Source organism: Ursus maritimus, unplaced genomic scaffold (assembly GCF_017311325.1).
Source record: "Ursus maritimus isolate PB19 unplaced genomic scaffold, ASM1731132v1 scaffold_7, whole genome shotgun sequence".
Lineage (NCBI taxonomy): Eukaryota > Metazoa > Chordata > Mammalia > Carnivora > Ursidae > Ursus > Ursus maritimus.
In genome coordinates this window covers 44,535,918-44,558,422 of record NW_024426885.1, presented here as the reverse complement: position 1 = coordinate 44,558,422, position 22,505 = coordinate 44,535,918, and the positions used below count along the sequence as shown (strand labels likewise).

General features: G+C 38.4%; 1 protein-coding gene across 4 annotated transcripts in view; it reads left to right on the top strand.

The window, feature by feature from the left end:
• The window catches only part of NRG3 (neuregulin 3), a 1,003,086-nt gene that overhangs the window by 972,519 nt on the left and 8,062 nt on the right, over positions 1-22,505 (top strand). For all 4 annotated transcript variants that reach the window (XM_040623882.1, XM_040623881.1, XM_040623879.1 and 1 more), the window contains exons 6-7: positions 3,439-3,565; positions 18,099-18,226. In XM_040623882.1, the coding sequence (XP_040479816.1) occupies positions 3,439-3,565; positions 18,099-18,226 (255 nt within the window). The remainder of the gene's footprint in view (positions 1-3,438; positions 3,566-18,098; positions 18,227-22,505) is intronic.

The following is a 22,505-nucleotide window of genomic DNA, read 5'->3' as shown; positions in this document are numbered from 1 at the left end:
CAAAAGCTCCCATTCCCTTGGATCATCTGTATTTTATTTCCCATAATCCTTCAGATCCCACCACTCTGGTCCTTTGTCCATTGTCTTGGGACCCTTGGTATGGCATGACCTTGCCACATGGAATATTATAGCAAATTATTCACAGGTGAAAGTTTGAAGGCAGATAACATGATGAGGTAGAAGTGATCAACACCTTCTTGGATTTAGAGGATTTTCTGAGTGAACTGAACCTCCACAACCCTATAGGACACAATGAAAGAAATTTTCTTCTCATCACTTCCAACAAACCCATATAGTCCCATAGGTTGTTAATGGAACTATTAGTTGAGCTATTTAAATCTGGCTGATGGGGCTCACATGGCAACTATAAATTCTTCTAGGTTTCTTTTTACTTTCAACTCATATGGGCAAGAAGTGTGAGGCTGCCTGTAGGAGTTCTTAGTAGACTTGGGAAGTGCAAGACACAATTCAATTCTAAAAAAAAAAAAAAGGAATTGAGATAGGAGAGGAGATGTTCCAGGAAACAGAAGTTAGGACAAATAATGATCACAACTGGGAAAAACAGAAGGAAAAGAGAAAAATGGTGCTCCCAGTAAAAACCAGCCCTGACAATAGGTTATCACCCTCCGAAGTCAAAGATTTTAGCCCAAGGAAAGCCCATTGAAGACAGGCAGTGAATGCTCTGGTATGCAGCTTTGATTCTCTTGAGCAGTGAAGATCTTAGTCCTCCAGTTGCTAAAACAAAGATGATAAAAGTTGCCTTGCTCTGACCTGAGATAGCCCACCTCCAATGACAGGTCAACGTGAGGCTCTGAAGGCCTAGATTTTTACCCCAACTTAGGGTGCAAGGTTTCAGAGCCCTCTAAGGGATTTGCTGAGCTCTTCCCTGAGACTGCATTATGTTCCAATTTCTCCCTCAACCCAGCCCTGCTTCCCTTCCTTTGATTCCACAGGTGTTGATCCAAGGAGCCTCGCCTAATAAAAATCCTGCATGCTGTCTCCCTCTCAAGCCGCTTCAGCCCATCCCGCAACACTCCCAATAATGCCAACCAGTGGAGTTGTGATACCTGATAGTCCACAACTTCCATGTCATTTCTTTCTGATGAACTGGACCAGAGAAACTTAAAACTCCACCAACTATAAAATGTTAACACTGACACTGTTAGGCTAGTAGGGTTCCAGCGTGCAATGCCCCTATATTGTCTTTCCCAGAGCATTGACTCTTGCGAGAGAGCTAATGGTATTGTAATCAGACACCTGTCGTGTCCTGGTTCCCATTTCCTGGATGAGGGAGGAAAGAGGAAAAACATGCGTGTTTGGGACAGGGTAAGGATGGTAGAGAAGGAGGCTGGTTCAGAAAGAAAGGCCTGTTTATCCTGGAATATTAGTGAGTCAGGACTTGAGTGAGAAGCCAGTAAAGGAAAGCAAATTATTAAAGGGTTTAGGAAACTGCAGTCACACATTTTTATGAGGAAAATTCCTTTAGAAGTTAGCATTTCCCATACACTGAATTACAGAATTACTGAAAAGAGAGTTAATGTTTCTACTATTTAATCCTTAGGAGAGTCACTGGATCCTTACTCTGTGCCAAGCCCCCTTTTACTTCCTCACGATAATTTACTCGGATAGAACCTCCGGATCTCCTGTTTCCTTCATCAATGAATCCCGGATGGGATTTTGTGGCTATAATGTGCTTCATAAAATGCTGATATGATAGATTTATTTTTAACAATAGGCTACAGATTAGCTGTTAGGAAATAGATTATTACAACTGGATTAAAGCAACTGAAAGCACTGGAGATAAATGCTCCCCAAACAATTGAAAAGATAAAAGAAACTTTGTAACAAACAGAGCTACATGACTGCTGTTGTAAATTCAAAGGAGTTAATGATGCTCAGAGCCTCCAAATCCGGGAGCCAACATTGTCGCTTGCTTGTGAGAGATGCAATTAATACAATATCTTTGAGCCAGTGTTCTCATTCCTCTCTAGGATCTGCCCATACAACTAAGCTTGCTAAATGATGGGAAGGGGAGCAGATCAACACTTTACAGGTGTTCTCACATTTAGTTTCCACAGTATCCATGGAAGTTAGCTTTTACGACACCATGGACAGATGAGGAAACCGAGGCTCAGAGATATTGAGGAAAACAGTCCTTTTGATTTAGGAAATCAAAGCCAAAGTGATGGGTGGCAGAGCTGGGATTCAAATCACAGTCCGTCTGATACCCAAGCCCATTCTCAGGAAAAGCTCTCTGCAGGAGACAGTGCACATAGTGAACCAAAGGCTCTATCCTTGGCAGGGACCTTGGGAAGAGTTCAATGTTTGGGGTGGGCGGGATGACTCTGCAACGTGTGTGTGTGTGTGTGTGTGTGTGTGTGTGTGTTTCTGGGTACCGAGTCTTCCGCTGATAGATAATTACTATAAAGCCCTTGGAAGAGAGCAGTTCATAAGGCAGTAATTTGTTGCTTCCTTCTGGTGTAGCCGTTGTATGACTTAAGCAACAGTCACCCACATATGCAGGCAAGAGTACTTTACTCAGAGTCTGAAACTCGAGAATAGTCTCAATCTTCCCACTGAGAAGCTGTGGGAATATGGGCACGTGGTTTGACCATCCCAAGTGGTGGCTCAAAGTACAGAGTATTCAGCCAAATGGGCTGGGTTCAAATTCAGCTCCACCACGTCCTAGCAATGGGACTCTGGAAAAATTATTTAACTTCTCTGTGCCTCAGTTTCTTCATATATTAAGTGAGGATAGGTTAATGCCTCATCACACAGAATTATTGTGAAGAATAAGTGAGTCGATATATGGAAAACAGTTAAAATGTGCTTGGCACATAGTAGGTGTTCTTTCAAAAGTTCACTATTTTTTTATTATTATTTACAAAGTAGAAATAAAAATCTTTACATTCGGGTCTAATGGTAACAATAAATGAGCTGTTTCTAAATTGTAGAAGAGGAAATATACTCGTGGAATATATGCAGGCCATGCCATTAAGCCACACATGTTTGGAAATGTAAATGTAACAAATAGAGATGTAACTTTGCTGCTATGTTATATGTGGCTGCTAGGTCCAAGCTTCAGATTTTTCCACTGGCTACTTCAGAGCATTTCTAATCCTTTACAGCTGAGCACTAAGGCTTAGGGAACCTCTTGCCTCCCTGGGGGCCAGGATGATGCATTATGCTTCTGTCTGACTTTGGCGCACCATTGGGTGTGAATCCCGGGATGTTGATGGATAAAACCAGCTGCTCTCCAGATTAGAAGTTATCTAATGCGGTTGCTCGGTTGAAAACAAAGGAAGGATTTTCTTTGTTAACTGAGTTTTCCAGCTTTAACAAATGACAAATATAGATGTTGGGAATGAATGAACCCCCAAAATATGAATAGAATAAACTGATGCAACTATTTATGTGTTTGTTTATTTAAACCTGCAGGAAACAAGCTAAACAAATTCAAGAGCAGCTGAAAGAACCGCAAAATGGTAAAAACTACAGCCTCAAAGCATCCAGCACAGTGGCAAAGGCAGAGAACTTGGTGAAAAATCATGTCCAGCTGCAAAGTGTAAGTTACCCGTCTATACTTCTCTTCCCCCAGCCCACCTCAGTGCTTCCAGTTCGGAGGGGATGGGGATCTTGGGATCAGACTTGTCTTTTTTTTTTTTTTTCAGTACTTTGTAGATTTTTCCTTAAATCATCTTGCAGTTCTGTGTGTGTGCAGATGTACAGGTTGAAACAGAGAAAAATTAGATCTCAGCTTTTGATTACAATCTGCAGTATAAATTAATCTCTGGAAGCAAAAAAAGCTTCCCTTGTTTGTACTATAATAACTTATTACCTTCTTACTCTGTGTCGGAAATTGTGCTGGGCACCAGGGATGCAATGTTCCCTACCTGATGGGAACTTACCTGTGGTAAGAGATACAGACACCAGACCCAGAGGGGGTATGTGGGTTGAGATGGTTGACATTGCGATAGATTGGAGAGGAAACCAAAGGGAGGTGGATGGGTGAAAGGTTCATCAGCTAGTCAAACAGCAAAGGAAAAGAGAAAAACAGAAAAAAAGAAAGAAGAAAGAAAGAAAGAAAGAAGAAAGAAAGAAAGAAAGAAAGAAAGAAAGAAAGAAAGAAAGAAAGAAAGAAAGCCATGGAATCCTGAGAATGTGTATTATATTCAAGCAACTTCAAGGTAAGGGGTTTGAGAGATGTCAAAGTTACAGTCAGTATGTCCTAATACCAGACCTTAAATAGATAGCAGAACTTGAAACACGAGCTCTTTGAATCCTACATTCTTTCTACAGTTGTTTTAATTATTTCTGAGATATATTGCAAAACACTTAATTAAAGACAAGCAAATATCATCCAAGACATCCTGAAATATTCCTCCCAGGGTAGAAATTCTTTGCCCCCATAGAAGATGGCACTTCCAGATTCTGAGACACAGAAGGAAGGAACAAAGGCCGTGGTATAAACCTAGTATTTGAGTAGAATAGGCAATCACCCAGGACATATTCATGCCCCTCCAAATGCATAAATCACTGGGAATTTGTACATCATTTGTGATTCTAAAAAATCATTACCCAGAAAGTCACCATTTGCTATGCATAACAGATGTACTTAGATGTTTAGTGTGGAATTCATAAATCAGAATCGCTTCCCAGCAAAGTTTTGTTAAACTTGTAATCATAGTTATGTGGGGACTGTTCTTTTCTGTAACAGAAGGGATGCTTTTGCTAATGATTTCTGAGAATTATCTCATCACCCTAACACAAATGCAGTGATGGGGGGTTTCAATTCCTTAGCAACTGGACCTGCCGACGATAAACAAGCCACTAGTTAAGATAGTGAGGACGGATGTTAATCAGTAATGTATTATTGCATTATGGAAGAAGGTCCAGCATGAACTGAACTCATCTTCAATTTGTACAGAGGTGACTGGTTGTTTTCAAGAGAGAATGAGGGAATAGGGAGAGGAGTCAGCGGGGGCGTGACGAGTCAGGGAAATGAAAAATGAAAGAGTTGGTCAGTGTACTAGTCAGCTGCGTCTGTTAGCTGGCAACAAGGATTTTCGGAGTTTAGGATTCTGTGCTTCCACAGAGACGGGGAGACAGAGGTCCTATCCTTCCTAATTACAGTTCGAAGAGTTGGCTTTCAGGTCCTTGAGAAAGAAACCCCTGAGTTGTAGGAGATAAATCTACATCTCAAAATGACAAAGGGCAGCTTACATTTATAAGCCTTTTTCAAGTAATTGCTCCAAGAAAGGCAGGTCAGGGGCCTTTCCTCCGGTGTAGGGGTTGCAACACTTGAAAGATTTGGGGGCACATTGGGTTTTCTTTTCTTTTTCTTTCCCTCTCCTCCCCTCTCCGGCTCACCCATACCCACATTTTGTATGTGAGCCAGGGAAGCAGAGGGTGGGCTCAACTGGATCATTCGCACAGGGCCCAAGATAAGATGTGGGAAAGTGTCTTTTTATATTCTTCCTTTTGGGATAAAGATAGGATTTTTTTTTCCTCTGAGTTGGTGTGTGGTCAGCTAGGACAATACATTTCAAGGGATCATCAGTTTTAGGCTGGGCTGGGAGTTCAGGCAGAGAATCAATAGGAAAGGAAGGCTCGTAAGGACCGTGAAGAAGGAGAGCGAGGTGCATTGGGGAGACACATGTAGGCTTGACATAGCACCGTACACTTTGCCTGCCTGGGCCCAAGGGACCGCCTGAGTGCGTCTCTTTAACCAGACTAGACTGGAGTAAATAAGTTGCTTTCCCAGAGGCACATATCAATTTAAGTGCTAGAAAGCAATGTGGATCGCTACCAGCTTTGTTATACCTTTGTCAACATTTCTTTTGCTAATTTAATAGGAGAACATGGTACTTCTTTAAATTTACATTTAACTATTTGACTATGTAGTATAATCTCAGCCCATATATTTCTAGTCAGATGTTCAGTCTGGTGAGTTATGTCCCTGTTCATACTCTCGCTCCTACTTTTGTTATAAGACTCAAGTAACAATTGGACTGTAGTTTTTCATGTTGTAGATTATGGGAGGAAATAGTAATGGAGAATATATATCACTAATGCATTGGAAAGGAACAGAAACTTTTAAGAGCATTTGCTCTCTTTCCATTTTATGCTGAAGATACGCAAGAAGTATAGAGACCATCCATGCAGCTGGAAGCCAGGTAGCCCTGGTCTGAGGGCAAGCAGTAATCTGAGGTGGGGCTCAAATTTTCTGCTTGAATATTGGAAAAAGCAAATGTATTGAAGAAAATTTAGCAAATTAGGGTTTTTTTTGTAGGTCTCTATTTTATTTTCTTCCTGCAAGATCTATAAGGAAATACTGACGTCAGTGTTAAAAGCAAACAATGATAAATGAAATTGCGATCATCGTAATAGCAAACATCATAGACTGAGTACTTACACAGAATCATGCTAAATGATATAAATACATCGCCTCATTTCGTCCTAACAGCAACGACTTAATTTACACCCCCTGTGTGCAGAAGAGGGAAATGGGACTCAAAGCCTGAGAAAGTTTATCTCTGACAGACTGCCTGTGAGTAGCAGAAAGGCAGACATGGCTTTATAACTCAGTGGTTCAACAGGGGGCAGTGTTGCCCCAGAGAACTTTTGGCAAAGTGTTATAACTTGAGAGGCATCTATGAGCAGAGGGCAGAAGGGCTGATACACGTTCCACAATGTACAGGATAGCCCTCCTCCCTCCAACGGAAAATTATCCTACCCAAATATCAAGAGTAGTGAGGACATCCAGAGTCCAAGCTCCAGTTGCATAGAGCATCCATTAGGAAATTCTGAATGCCCAGCGCAGGTGTTCCATCATTATTTCTACTACGCAGAGGATGATGGGTTATCCAGGTACACTCGAATCCTTGGGAGGGAAAACTTCCTGCTCGGACACCGTATCAGGCAAATCTGTCTTTATTTTATCTGGAAGCCCAGGTTAACTACTTGGAATTCTTCGCAAATTGCAGTGTTTAACAAATGAATTGTCTGCATCTGGCATTCCCTTAAGTTCATTAAACATTCATGGGGAAGGGTTTCACTTTACAGTCATTTAACAAGATGTGAAACACCTAGTCCAGTGAAGCAACATGATACTCTGGAAACACTTGACTCAGAGGCTGCCGAACTAGCCCTGGCAGTTCCGTAGAAGCATCTAGCGCCTTACCGTCATCTGCAGGTGAAGCATTTGTGACTCGGAGAGATGAACTGACCTCATGTACTGTGTCCTGGGTGAGAGAGGGAGCTGGAGCTAGCATTATAACCTCCAGACTGAGCGACACTTCTCAGCCTGGTTCAGGGAGCAGAATGACAAGTCATTAAAAGAAAAATGAGCCCATCTCTCTTAAAATCAAGAGAATATATACCTAAGTGAAAAATAAGGGAATAAAATTATACACTCCTTCCCACCCTTTTTTCAAGAACCCTTTCAGGAAAGATAGGTTTATGGGAGTAACATTCAATGAGGAAGAATTGGCAGATAATATTTGCACGCATTAGGAGAGTCCTAAGAATTTAATGCCTAACACAGCCTGGTTAATTGGTAGAGAGAGGAATCCATTTATTCCGTAATACTTACTGAACACTTCTCTGTGCCGGGCACTGTATGAAGAGCTTACAAAGTACAAACAGGAGAGATGGAACGTGACCTCCTGGGGCTCACAGGCTCGTGATAGAAACAAGTGTTGTAATAGTATACAGCAGTTGTTCTCTAATGTAGATACGTGAAGTCACAGAGCTATCAGAGAATGGAAAAGGACATCTATGGTTGTCTGGGGGAGAACTGAATCCTGCCCAAAGTAGGTGACCTACCACGAACTGAGTCTTGGGAGTGGGTTGAAGTTCGTCAGATAGCTGTCAGGGGGTTGGTCAGAAGAGGTAATTTCTTTATAGCGTGAATCAATGTTAACTTTGAATAGTTCTAGTTTAAAACTTGATCTCTTGTTGTATAGAGCAAATTCTCACTTACTGATTCACTATAGATGCATACCTTCATCTATTCAAATATATATTAAATATTTAGTAAGGACCAGGCACTGCATTAAGGACCAGGGATATAATGATGACCCAAAGTGACAGTGTCCTTACCTTCAAGGAGCTTACTGATTACTGTAGGTGATAGATAATTCCACAAACGAATCTGCCAAGGCCTCCGGTCAATAGTGAACAGTCCTGTTAGAGCTTCTAGAAGGCAGGTCTGGGAGCTGAGCTGGCAATATAAGAAAGGCAAAGAGCTCTCAGAAGAGGGAATGATGGCATGTGCTCAGTCCCCCTGGCTGAGAGGGGCATATGGTTGAGGTGAGAAGGTGGGTCATATGGGGTGGGAGTGAGGGGAAGTGCTTGCTGTAACCTGTGTGTAGAAAGGGTACCTTGGTTGCATGGAAATGGGTTGACGTTTGACTGCAATCAGTATCGTTCTTCCTGCTGGGGATATGGTACAAAGTTCCTAACAGCAAGAGCAGTCAAATTGTTTTTAATTACTTGCATCAGAAATCACGCTTTAAAATATACCATAACCACTCATTTTCACCATGCTCTGGGCTCCTAAGTCAGACTTCCAGTAAAGAACATTTGACACAGACATAGAGGAGCTGGGAGCAATGCAGAGAGACAGACATTTAAAACCCTTTAAAAATATCCTCCTTCCTGCCTTTATTGCCTGGGGTTGCAGACCAGGTGATTATCAGCTCTGTCATCATTGCTTTCCAACACAGACACACTTCCATTTAACCTTCTGACTCCGGCGGCGTGCCTCGGGCAGACCTGGAAACAATGTCGCTGCTCTCCTTCCAACATGACATGTCTGTTGATTTCAGTGCACCATCAACACTGTGTTAGGAGCAAGGCAGGTGATGGTGTAAACAACAGTGGAGGTCCTCAGCACCCAGGAGCACGCACAAGACGGGCTTTTGGGAAGGCCACTCACTGGGATGAGTGCTTCCCCAAGAAATAACAGTACTGACCAGGGCCTCTGTGGGTGTTTAAAAGGAAATCAACTTAGCTCATGTTGAAAGGACCAGTGAATGGACCGTGGCCTCTCCTTATTAGGTATTAAAGTGACATTTTGTACATTATACCGAATGAGGTATTAATAAAACAGGTACACACGCAGAAAGTCAAGATCTGTATGAATGCAAGGAAAGAACATGGAGTCAACTACCATACTTGTGACCGTGCACAGAAATGTTACTGGAAAGGGCCAGACGGGCAGCTTTACTGGAGATATTATCTCATGGATAAAATTATGCAGACCGGAACCCCTCCCACGGATGGAAGTGTCTAAATTTTGGAAGGAACCGTAAGAAATGCTTTCAGCATAAAGCATAAAAATGTCCAAAGGCTATAACCGTGGTCAGTTAAGCTACCTTTAAGGAGATTTGTTGCAGACTGTTTGCTGAGTGGATTCTGCACCTTGAGGGCCTATAGCTGAAAATAAGAGACTGAATTCTACCTTTAGTCTAAATTCCTCTTTTCCTCCTCCTCGTCTCTTCCTTCTTCTTCTCCTTCTTCTGCTTCTTTTTTAGGGTATGTATCTTTTGCTTTAAAAAAAATATATATTTTTTTTATTTTTTAAAGTAGACTTTGTTTTTTAAGGCATTTGTAGATTTACAGAACAGTTGCAAAAATAATTCAGTGAATTCCCCTATACACTCTACTCATTTTCCTACTAGCACCGTATAGCATCGTATATTAACAAGGTACATTTGTTAAAATTAATGAACCCCTAGTGATGCCTTGTTACTAACTCAAATCCAGAGTTTATTCAGGTATCCTCAGTGTGTACCTAATTGTTTCTGTCCCAGGATTCCATCCAGGATACCACATTACATTTGGTTGTCGTATATCCTCTTGGCTGTGACAGTTTGTCAGATTTTCCTTGTCTTAGCGGCTCTGACAGTTTTTAGGAGTCGTGGTCAAGTATTGTGTAGGTGCTCCACTACTGGAATTAGTTTGATGTCTTTCTCATGATTCGATCGGAGTAATGAATGGGGTTTGGGGAGAAAGAGAACCGAGATAAAGTGCCAAATCATCACTCATCAAAAGTACACATTATCAATATGATTTAACACTGTTGATGATTACTTTGTCACCTGACGTAGTAATTGCTAGGAGTCTCCACTGTGATCTCACTCTTCCCTTCCTTTCTATAGAGCTCTCTTTGGAAGGAAGTGACTCTGTGTAGCCCGCACTTGAGGAATGGGGAGTTATGCTCCCCCTTTGTAAAGGCAGAGTATCTGCATAAGTTATTTGGAATGCTACTGCAAAGAGTTGATCTCTTGTTCCTCACTTATTTATTAATTTCATCATTGATCTAAGAGTATGAATTCATGGATACTTATTTTATACTTTGAGTTATAATTCAATAAATACTTTTTTCTTATTTTATATCAACTTCATTCAGCTGTGGCCATTGGTAGCTCTCTCAGTTGGTCCCTGTGTCATTTTGACATACTTCGTCAGTTCAGTACAGGTTTTCTGGAGGTTTTTGTTGGGTATGTCCTTGCTTCCAGGCCCTCTCAGCAGACAAATCATAGATGTATCTGCTTCTGTGCAGTACTTTTGCCTTTAGTCTGCAGATTTCACTCGTTTCCAGAGTTACTTAGGACAGCATGCCCCCTGATCCCCACCTCCCACTAATGTTCTTTCATATATTTATAATTCAGTTTCCTTTAGCAGAGTTTGTATGCCTTCCTGGAATCTCCAGATCTCCAAAATGATACTTATTTTGTTAATAGGTAGGTTTCTTTAATAGATACAGGGTGATTAAGTTTACCTATTTCCTTTTGCATAAACTTTGATGATATGTCTTTCAATAAATGGGTCCATTTCAACTAATATATCAAATTTGAAGGCATACAGTTATTCATAATGTCCTTTATTAACCGTTTTCTGTCCATGGGAGTAGTAGTGATGGCCTCTTTCACTTCTGTTATTGATAATCTTTTCTCTCTTTTTTTTTTCTATTCTGGGTTAGCCTGACCAGAGATTTATCAATGTTATTGATCATTTCAAAGCATCAACTTTGCTTTTGTTGGTTTTCTCTATTTTCCTGTTTTCAATTTTATTATTTCTCTAATTTTTATTATTTCTCTTCTGCTTATTTCCGGTTTAAATTACTCTTCTTTTTTGTATTTTCCTAAGGTGGAAATTCAGATGACTGATTTTAGATATTTCTTCTTTTCAAATATAGGAACTTAATGTTGTAAATTTATCTCTAATCACTGCTTTAATTACCTAACACAAATTTGATAAGTTGTATTTTCATTTTCATTTAGTTAAAAATATTTTAAAATTTCTCGTTTCTTTTCCTTGACCTTTCTGTTACTTAAAAGTATGTTGTTTACTTTCCAAATAGTTTTAGATTTTCCAACTATCTTTTTCTTATTGATTTCTAGTCTAATTTCAAATATGGTCTGAGAATATACTATTTATGATTTCTATCTCTTAAAAATTTCTTCAGTAGAGCATGAGACTCTTAATCTCAGGGTTGTGAGTTTGAGCCCCACACTGGGTGTAGAGGTTACTAAAAAAATTAAAAATCTTTTAAAAACATTTCTAAGATGTATTTTATGGCCAAGAATGTGATTTATCTTGATGAATGTTCTATGTGAGCTCAAAAAAAAAAAAAAAAACAGTGAAGATTACCGCTTTAGAAGAAGTATTTTATGAATATCAATTAGATGCAGTTGTTGGAAAGTGCTATGTGGATCAACCATATCCTCAGTGATACCCTGACTGCTGAATCTGTCAATTACTAATAGACGGGTGTTGAACACTCCAAGTATAATAGTGGATTTTTCTATTTCTCCTTGAGGTCTATCAGTTTTTGCCTTCTGTATTTTGATGCTATGTTGCTAGGCGTATAAATGTTAAGCCCTGTTTTATCTTCTTGGAGAATTGGCCCCTTATCATTAGGTAAATGATACTTTTTAAATCATTCTTTGCCCCTAAAATTTTTCCTTGTTCTGAAGTCTGCTTTGTCTGAAATGATTATACCTACTCCAGCTTTCTTTTGATCAGTGTTAGCATGATATATTTTTACCTCCTCTATTACTTTTATTCTAACTCTGTCTTTATATTTAAAGTGGGTTTCTTGTAGACAAGGTATGGTTGGGTTTTTTCCTCATACATGCTGATAATCTCTGTTTTTTAATTGGTGTATTTAGACCATTCATATATAAAGTGACTAATGATATAGTTCAATTAATATCTTCTGTATTTATAACCATTTTCAGTTCTTTGCACCTGTTCTTTGTTTCTTTTGTTCTTTTCTATTTCTTCCTTCTCTGATTTTAATTATTTAGTATGATTCCATTTTTTCTCCTCTTCTAACATATCAATTATACTTCTTTTTATCATTTTTTAGTGGTTACCCAAGATTTTATAATATATATTTACAACTAATTGAAGTCCACTTTCAAATACCTGGTTAGTCCAGGTATTTTATAACTGGGTATTCCCAATTCTTTTCTCCTGTTCTTTATAAAATTGCTGCCAATCATTTAATTTGTGTATATACTATATCGACAATACATAATTATTTTGAACAGTTTTTTCAACTTGATCTATTAATAATAAGAAAAATAAAATATTTTAATTTACTTTTACTTATTACTTCTTTGGCATTTTTCCATCTTTGGGTAGATCTGAGTTTCTAGCCTATAACATTTTGTTTCTCCTTGAAGAGCTTCTCTTAAAATTTCTTGCAGGACAGGTCTGCTGGTGATGAATTTCCTGTTTTTAGTTTGTTGGTTGGTCTAAGAAAGTCTTTATTTCTCCTTTCTTTTTGAAGGATAATTTAACCAGAGATATATTTTCAGTTTGGTGTTTATTTCTTTTAACACTTTAAGTATTTCATTCCTGTCTTTTCTTGTCTGGTTAGAATTCCAGTGTATTTGTTAATCTTTTTCTTCTAAAAGCAGTTTTTTTTTTATTTTCTTTGGTTTTGATTTCAGCATTTTATTTTATTTTTGTTATTTTTTTTTCCTTTTTTAAAAAATACAGTTTGAATGTGATATGCTGTGATGTAGATTTTTTTGGTATTTATCCTTTATGGTGTGTTTTTTTTAAATATTTTTTTATTATGTTATGTTAGTCATCATACGGTATAGCCTTAGTTTTTGATGTAGTGTTCCATGATTCATTATTTGTGTATAACACCCAGTGCACCATGCAATATGTGCCCTCCTTAATACCCATCACTGGCCTATCCCAATCCCCCACACCCCTTCCCTCTGAAGCCTTCAGTTTGTTTCCCAGTGTCCATAGTCTCTCATGGTTCATTCCCCCTTCTGTTTACCCCCCCCTTCATTCTTCCCTCCCTTCTCCTACCGATCTTCCTGCTATTTCTTATGTTCCATAAACGAGTGAAACCATATGATAATTGTCTTTCTCTGCTTGACTTATTTCACTTAGCACAATCTCCTCCAGTCCCATCCATGTTGCTGCAAATGTTGGGTAATCGTTCTTTCTAATGGCTGAGTAATATTCCATTGTATATATGGACCACATCTTCTTAATCCAGTCATCTGTTGAAGGGCAAAGTGGCTGTACCAACTTGCATTCCCACCAACAGTGTAACAGGGATCCCCTTTCTCCACATCCTCTCCAACATTTGTTGTTTCCTGCCTTGTCCATTTTTGCCATTCTAACTGGTGTAAGGTTAGGTATCTCAATGTGGTTTTGATTTGAGTTTCCCTGATAGCTAATGATTTTGAACATTTTTTCATGTGTCTGTTAGCCATTTGTATGGTGTTTTGATATTCTGTGACCTTCCTGTATCTATGGTTTGGTGTCTGTCCATAATTTTGAAAAGTTCTCAGTCACTATTACTTCCGATATTTATCCTGCTCCATTTTCTTTCTTTTCCTTCAGTGACTCCAATTATGCATATGTTATACCATTTGAAATTGTTCAACAGTTTTTCAATTTTATCATTCATTTTTTCCTTTCTTTTTTCTCTTCTTCTTTTTTTTTAAATACTGTTTTTGTTTTGTGTTTCATGTCAGGATGTTTCTATTGATTAATACTCAAGTTCCCTGATTCTTTCCTTGGTTGTGTCCAATCTAATCATGAGCCTATCAAGTGCATTCATCATTTATATTACAGTATTTTTTATATCTAGATTTACTTTTGAGTATTTCTTAGAGTTTCCATCTCTCTACTTACACTACCCATCTGTTCTTACATGCTGCCTACCTTTCCCTTTACAGCCCTAAGCATAGTTATTGTGCTTATTTTAAATTCCATGTCTGATCATCCCAACTTTTCTGTGGTATTTGAGTCAAGTTGTGGTGCTTATTTTGCATATATATATATAGAGAGAGAGAGAGAGAGAGTATGCCTTATAATTCTTTGTTAAAAGGTAGACATGATACATTGGGTAATCCTGAGGTAAACAGATATTTAGTGTAGGTTTTATGTTAATCTGGTTAGCAGTGGGTTTCATTTAATGTTTGCTGTAGCTGTAGATGCCAAGTGCTTTAAAATCCACTAGTGTCTTTTATTTTGTCTCTGTTTGTGTCTTTGGGTTCTCCTGAGAACTCCAACCAACCCTGGATAGGAATACAGCAACTTAAACCTGAATCTCATGTTAAATGTGGCCACTGAAATGAAAATGATTCTCATAAAGTCTGTGTGAGAGAGGAAAAATCCAAAATAATAAATTTTGAAAATAAATTTGTGTTAACTGACCAAAATAGTACAATTGAAAGCAACTGTATAACAACAATGCAATCATTTGAAAGAAAAGATTTAGAACATTGTATCTATTATAGATACTATGAATAGGAAGAACAAATCAGAGGTTGATTCTGTTCAAAACTTTCATCCAGGATTTTGAACAAAGCCTTTTAACTTTCAGGATCAAAAGTCTTATTCAAAGCAAAGGCTATATGCACCTCATATGTTTATTGCAGCATTATTTACAATAACTAAATTATGGAAGCAGCCCAAGCATCCACTGATAGATGAATGGATAAAGAAGATATGGGAGATTATATATATATATAGAGAGAGAGAGAGAGAAAGAGAGAGAGAGAGAGAGAGAGAGAGAGAGAGAGAGATACCCACAAAACAGATATATTTATATATACTCACACATACAGAAATATTATTCAGTCATAAAACAGAATAAACTCTTGCCATTTTCAACAACATGGATGGAGTTAGAGAGTATAATGCTAAGTGAAATAAGTCAGAGGAAGACAAATACCATATGATTTCACTCATATGTGGAATTTAAGAAACAAAACAAGTTAACAAAGAAAAAAAGAGACAAACCAAAAAACAGACTCTTAATTATGGAGAACAAACAGATGGTTACTAAAGGGGAGGTGGGTAAGGGGATAGGTGAAACAGGTGATGGGAATTAAGAGCACACTTATCTTTTTTTTTTATTATTTTATTTATTTGAGATAGAGCAAGATTGAGAGAGAGAGAGCACAAGCAGGGGGAGCAGCAGGCAAAGGGAGAAGCAAGCTCTCCACTGAGCAGGGAGCCTGACTCAGGGCACAATCCCAGGACTCCAGGATCATGACCTGAGCTGAAAGCAGACGCTTAACCAACTGAACCATTCAGGTGCCCCGAGCACACTTATCTTGATGCATGAAACTGTTGGATCACTATATTGCATACCCGAAACTAATATAACACTGTATTTTAACTACACTAGAATTAAAATAAATTAAAAATAAAAACTGACTGGTATCCCTCACCCCCAAAAAAAGCAGAGACTCGGAACTAATGGCCCCAACACATAATTAGGCTGTTTGACATACATTGCTAAAAAAAAAAAAAAAAAAAAAAAAGAATGACTTGCTGACTTTTAATGATTCAGTGATTTCTCTAGAAAATCTAGATGCTCCAGAAACACTTGGCTGATGTTGCCCCCATAAACATCTGCAGGAGCAGAGACTTATCGCCTCCCATTTACCACAGATGTCTCCAGATCATCTCACATGTTTCTGTAGCTGAACATTCCAGGCATCCAAGCTTGTCTTCTAAACCAATTTATTAGAAATTGGGATTAAAAAACAAACAAACAAACCCCTACTCGGTCGTTTATAGAAGCTGAAGATCAGATGGAAAGTCAGAATGTTGAGTTATATTACAGTTACATGTCTACTTGATGCACTTTTCTAAACCAATGGATGGTTTGTAATAACTTTAATTGGTCAATAAAAAAGCACACATGGAAGTATTTACATCATTTTTTATATCTTTGTAATTTTGGATTATTGAAAATAGCCACCTTTTCCAAATTATCTCCATATCTTCTTTTTTGTGTGTCAGTTTACTCCATTTTGCAAAATGTCTGACCTGCTTCTCGGAGTCCATTTTGTAGAATTAAGATTGTGTTTCATACTGTATGGTGACTAACATAATATAATAAAAAAGTATTATTATAAAAAAAATATTGCATTTCAAGACATGATTATTATGCCCCTATGTGGTTTATTTTGGAAGTACTTAAGAAGAAAACAGTAGAGATTGCAATCTTCAGGTTAGTTACATCACCTTGACATTTTTGCCTAATCTCAATAGCCCGTATTCACTGATACACTTTCCCCCAAGGATAACATCCAGTTAATACTTTATTTTTTTCATCTGCATCCTGTGTTGCTGCATGGGAAACACACAGACACACAAACACACACAGAAAAATGTATACGTACATGTACATACAAAATCTATATATGTGTGTGTATATGTATACATATATGTATATACACATATATACACTTGTAATATATGTATTATCTATTTACTGCATTTTCCTTATTTATGCAAATGGATTTATATTATGCATACTTTTTCGTACCTTGATTTTATTCTTTTTGATGGTTGTGTAGTTTTTATGTGTGAATATTTCTATTGTGTCCAGTTGTTTTTGTTTTATATTTATTTTGTTTCGTTATTAAAAATTGTACCACTGGCATACTCTAGTGATGATATTATTTTGAATTTTTACAATCATATTAATGATGTAAAGTCCTAAAAGTAACATTCTGGATCAAAGAGTGTATATTTAACATTTTGGAACATATTGGCAATTTGTACCCCCAGTATATTAGCACCAACTCTAATTTTCTTGAATCTGTACCTTTGCTAAATCTTGAAATTTAATTTTCTCTATTCTGATTTGTATCCCTTTACAAGTGAATGCAGTTGTACACCTTTTCATATACATATTGCATATTTGTCTTCATTCTTTGGTAAAATTCTTGTTCATGCATTAGATATGAATATCCAGATTTCAAAATTTTCTCTGGAATGGTTAGCATTCTAAATTTGTCATTTCTCAGGGTAGTTTTTATCTAGAGTTTCTAGAAGAGAAACCTGCTACCCTTGCTGCCTGTTCAAGAGCTGTGTGTCCCAGGAGTATCAAAGTTAACAACTTGCGGCCTGTTTAAGATGCCATGTGATATTTCCCTTGGGGCAAAGTTTTTCTTAATGTGTCAACTCTATAGGTTTTCACAAAGGCTCCTGAGCCTTATAAGATATCATAGTCAAAGGTGAAACCAAGGCTTACTACCTATAAAAACGGAAAAGCTCACAAATTTCTCTTATTAAACCCAGTAATTGCTTGGCAAAGGCTGAAGGAGAGGAATGGTGGAGAGTCGAGGGCAGGTACTCTGAATTAATATCCTTGTAATTCTGAGAATGTTCTGAGGTTCATTCAATCACTATTTATCGAATCCCTACTATTTGTAATCCAGCTACTAATTAATTTTTGTGTATATAAAATGTATATTGAATAAAAAATACTTATGTTTTTGCCTGTCAGGCACAGTGTGCCATGGGTGTAGACTGAAATGAGGAGACATATTTAAAATTCTCAAGTGAAGAACCCTCCTGGATGGACCTTATCTAAGCAGAGAGAGTTTGGGGGAAGGACAAAGACCATACTCAGTGTGGGAGAAATGGGATGCCACTGATGTCTCTATCATTCTCCTGATCAGGTGCCCAGTGGACAAATTCCTGGCAAGTTCAGTAATTTCTCAATATCTAGCTATAGTGTTATAGGCCCTCCTCTCCTAATTTGTCCTCCAGCTCATCTCTGTGCATGTGGTTTCCCACAGTATTCAAAGGCGGAAAGGCATCCTGTGACTGCATTGGAGAAAATGATGGAGTCAAGTTTTGCCGGCCCCCAGTCATTCCCAGAGGTCCCTTCTCCTGACAGAGGAAGCCAGTCTGTCAAACACCACAGGTACAGGTAGCTACTCATGGTGGGGATGGGCACGTTCACACTCCGTCTAACGTTGGGCAACACATGCCAACGAATGGCAGCCTGATTCAGGAGAGATGATTGCTCTTGCTTCCCCTGTAGCTCTCCATGGAGTGGATGCACAAGCCGCTCACAGCACGTAAACCAAAGCTAACGGCAGGCAGCCATGCCCCTGTAAGAAGCCTGAAGGAACTATTCACAACACCCATCAAAGCTGCAGACACAGACCAGTGAATGAAACAATTGCATTCTGAAAAACTATTAAGAACATGATTTTGCCTAGCCTGCCTTAGCACCGTCTGCAAATTTAATGACTAATTCTTCCCTAGGCAGCTGATGTGACACGCTCCAGGTCTTCCAACATGGTTCTCACACAGAGAAAACTTTCCAGGGGGAGGAAGCTTGGCAGGTCTTCTCCTTGGGTTTATGAGATCTGCTACCAGTGGGGTGGCACTCTTCTGCAAGCTGACCATAGAAATTGGTTCTTTGGGGGAGAAAGACAAAAATAAGGTTATCTTATAAGTGTCATAACATTCTGAGGCCAAGCAAGGTTTTCAGCATCCTCTAGTCACGTGCTGCATTTCACATAAAAAAATCTGAAACTCCGAAAATGCAGTCTTTGTTCTAAACCAAGTGCCAAAGTTTGGGACTGATGGCTGTGTGTACGTGCCTCTGAACGTAATAGCCTCAGTCTTTGTGGAAGCTGTGCAGTGATTTAAGCATCCTTTTCTTAGTGAGAAGTACAGTATTTTAAAATTAAATATATATATGTGTATATATATATGAAAAGATTAAAATTTCAAAAAAGGAGAAGGTACAAAATAAGAGTTGTCATTTATCATGGTGAGCATCAAGTATTGCACAGAATTGCAGAATCATTATGTTGTATCTCTGAAAGGAATATAACATTACTTACCAAAAAAAACCTTAAAAAAGCCACCAGTTGTCCCCAACAATGACAGATAAATATTGTTGACCCTTGTTTTTCACATACCTAGGCAATGTTTTGAAAACCTCCATGACAGAAACATGCATTATACAAGGAAACTATCTTCTTCCTTGACTCTCAATGAGTCCCCTAAAAAAGGATTTTCTTGATGCTGGCCCCATTTACTGGGAGGTTTTCAGTCTCTCTGTATACTAATCCTCATTATGGGATAGTGATTTTTTTTCTCTCATTATATGTGAGTAGAGACTGAGATACCAAAATTTTGCAAAAAAGTTTTTTTTAATGGTTTAAATATTTTCAACTTGGAATTGAGATATATTTGGCTGTTGGATTATTGCTTCAGTTATTAACTACAAGTTTGGGGTTATATCAGTTGAGGCATTTACAGATATTTCCCTGTTAAAAGAGCATTTTAGTTCACTGGATCTAATGGAAGTTTTTTAATTAGGTAAATAAGTCCAAAATTAGCAGCCTTTTATAAGATGGATATTTGCTCCAAAACAACATTTTCTCCTGCTGATTATAACACGTTGAAGTGGTGTCCCATCCAGTCAAGTAAAATAATTATGTATAATATTACTCTAGGACTGTATTATGCCATCAATGTTTTAAAGTTGAAATAAAAAAGAATTACAGTTTCTAAGATAGCTGAGCTGCAAATACCCTACCCTATTCCTTGTTCGTTGACATATACCCCCCTCTTAAACTTGGCTTCTGCTATGTTTCTAGGACCACTCACAAATTAAATAAGGATGTCTTTAAGAGATTTTCCTTTTTGTTTGGTTCAGCGACATTGCAGTATTTGTTGGCATACATTGTGTCCTGATAGATAGGCAAGGGTTGATTTATAAAGCACTTTTCGAACTTTGTAAATTATAGTTTAATATATCATAGCTTTTGTTTTGTAAAACATGCAGTAGACTTAAACGTTTTCATGATTGATAACCAGGTCGCTGATTTATCTATCCTGCAAACTGCTCCATAAGTTCCCGAATGCCACTGGGTTAGAAGGCCTGAATAGTTGATTGATCAATAGGTGTAGAACTGTTTTTGAAGATGGGTCACTAGTTCATACTGGAAGACTTTGTTGTTGTGACAGTTTGGCTAGCTATGAATAATTAATTTCTTTTTCGTGCACTGCAAACATGACTTATTTGGATAACTCATTATAACAAAGCTATTAATTCAAAGCCATTATTTCTCATGTTTAGTTCAAAGGGAAAACAATCCTCTTGCTTTTTAAAGAAAAATCTATTATGTTATGTCATACCTATTATATTACACTTTAGCAATATAACTCTTTTATGGACAGCACATATGGGAGGTTTTTAGAGTGAAATAAGATCAGGGTTTTAGCCTTCGAGTTGAGTTGTCAGGTGTGGAGGAGGAGTCAGGGGAACTCATTGCACTGAGCCCCTACTCCCTGCCAGGCTCCATGAATAATTCTCTCTTTTAGCCCCACAGCAGTCCTATGAAGATACTGCAGCACCATGCTAATACCTCACTTTGGCACCTCTCCTACCCATATTTAGTTTTTACCTTTTTCTGCCTTGCCCTGTGCACTGAAAGAGCAGCAGGCTCTCTTGTCTGCTGTCAATACAAAGCACAGGAAGGAGGTGGAAGGATGGGAGGAGACTGAAGTCCTGGCCTTTCTGTGCCCTCCCTCCCTGCTCGCCTCAGCTACGTCCCTCGTCCCTCTTCCTGCGGCCACAGTGCCTGCCAGGTAGTCTTCTCCTTACAACTCGCCTTCTCTCTCCATTCTGGTAGTTTCCCTTGCCCTCGTCCCTTCAGTTACAGGGACAGTAACAGCTTTCTGTGGTTACTTGTCCCGACATAGAGTAGTACCCCATGTTGGCTTTTTTTTTTCCCCTCAAACACTGAAGACACCTTTGTAAATAGTGAAATCTCCCCCAATGACCCAAGTTAGAGTATCATCTCTTTCTCTTCAGGATTGTGACTGGTAGATATACTTACCCCATTGTCATGTGCTAGCAATATACAGACTTGAGACGCAACCCCAGATGCAGCGAATTCTAGCACCAAAGCCTGAATACCCCACAGACTCCGTAAGAGCTTCTGGATAATACAGATAGAGGCTAGAAGGGAGGGGAAAAAATAGCTATTAGAACTCTTTAAACTTGTGGCCTTAGTGACCTAACGAGAGGTCCTATGTTGTCAACATACAAGAAATACTTTGATAAAGAATGAAGGTATACGATGTTACAAGGTATGACCTATTGTTTGCACAAACTCAAAAAGTTAATGTTGGCTTGAAGAAGGTAAATTTTGATCATTCACTTTGCCAAAAATATGGCAGTGTCTACTGGCACTCAAATGTCAGGTTCTCGAACTCTGATCTTAAATAATATTTGAGATGTTTTCTTTTGTATCTATTAAGTAGAAATAACAGTAATATTGCCGGAAGAGGGGAAAGTTCCAGAACTCCAAATAATGTAGTGACATGGGTAAAATTACTTTGGGAGACTGGTCCCTTTAGAGCTTGATAGGCTTGCTGAAATTTTGAAAATGTTTTTCATCTTTCTCTATGTGGCTTTGTTGGTATTTTTAGAGATAAATGAGAATACAGCAAAAGACTCTAACTTCACTTGTTATCCGAACACCGCAGAACATGTTTGACCACATAAACTGGCATCAGATGGAATGTCTACATAGGAACAGAGATCTCCTTACCAGTTTCCCATGGCTGTAGGGTACATTCAGTGGGCTGAAGATGGAAATGGGTATGGGATAGGTAACAAGTCAAATTAGCAATTGATATAAAGAGTCTAGCTCTTTTGCTCGGCATGATCTGTGTAGGAATCTCAACGTCACCTAAGATATATCCCATTTATGCCTTTTGCCCTGTGATGGCATCTGAAAACACATGGTTATTTGGGTATTTGGATGTATGAGCCAAGGAAAATATATAATCAGACGTTTATTAAAAGCAAATTCAAAAGAAAACCAATTTAGTTTCTCAATATTGATGAAAATTTGAGGTAGTGAACTGGGAATTTAGCACATATGTTAAGCAGAGGATGCCAACTCAAATGAGGTTTATTTATTCTACCACTAATACAAGTGAACTTTTCCCCATGAATCCCTTCGGAGTTCCTGTGTTTAGTTTTTGTCAGTGTCTAATAACAAAGCCATTTTTATTTTTATTAGAGAGATAGCTACTGTATCCTGGATAATGAGGGTGGCTGAGAACGAGGAGCTTGAGAATTCCTTAAGCCCACCTCTTATCTTTGGCTGGAAAGCTGCTATTGTTTTAGTACATTGTGCTCCAGACTAGAAAGCCAGAAACATGGG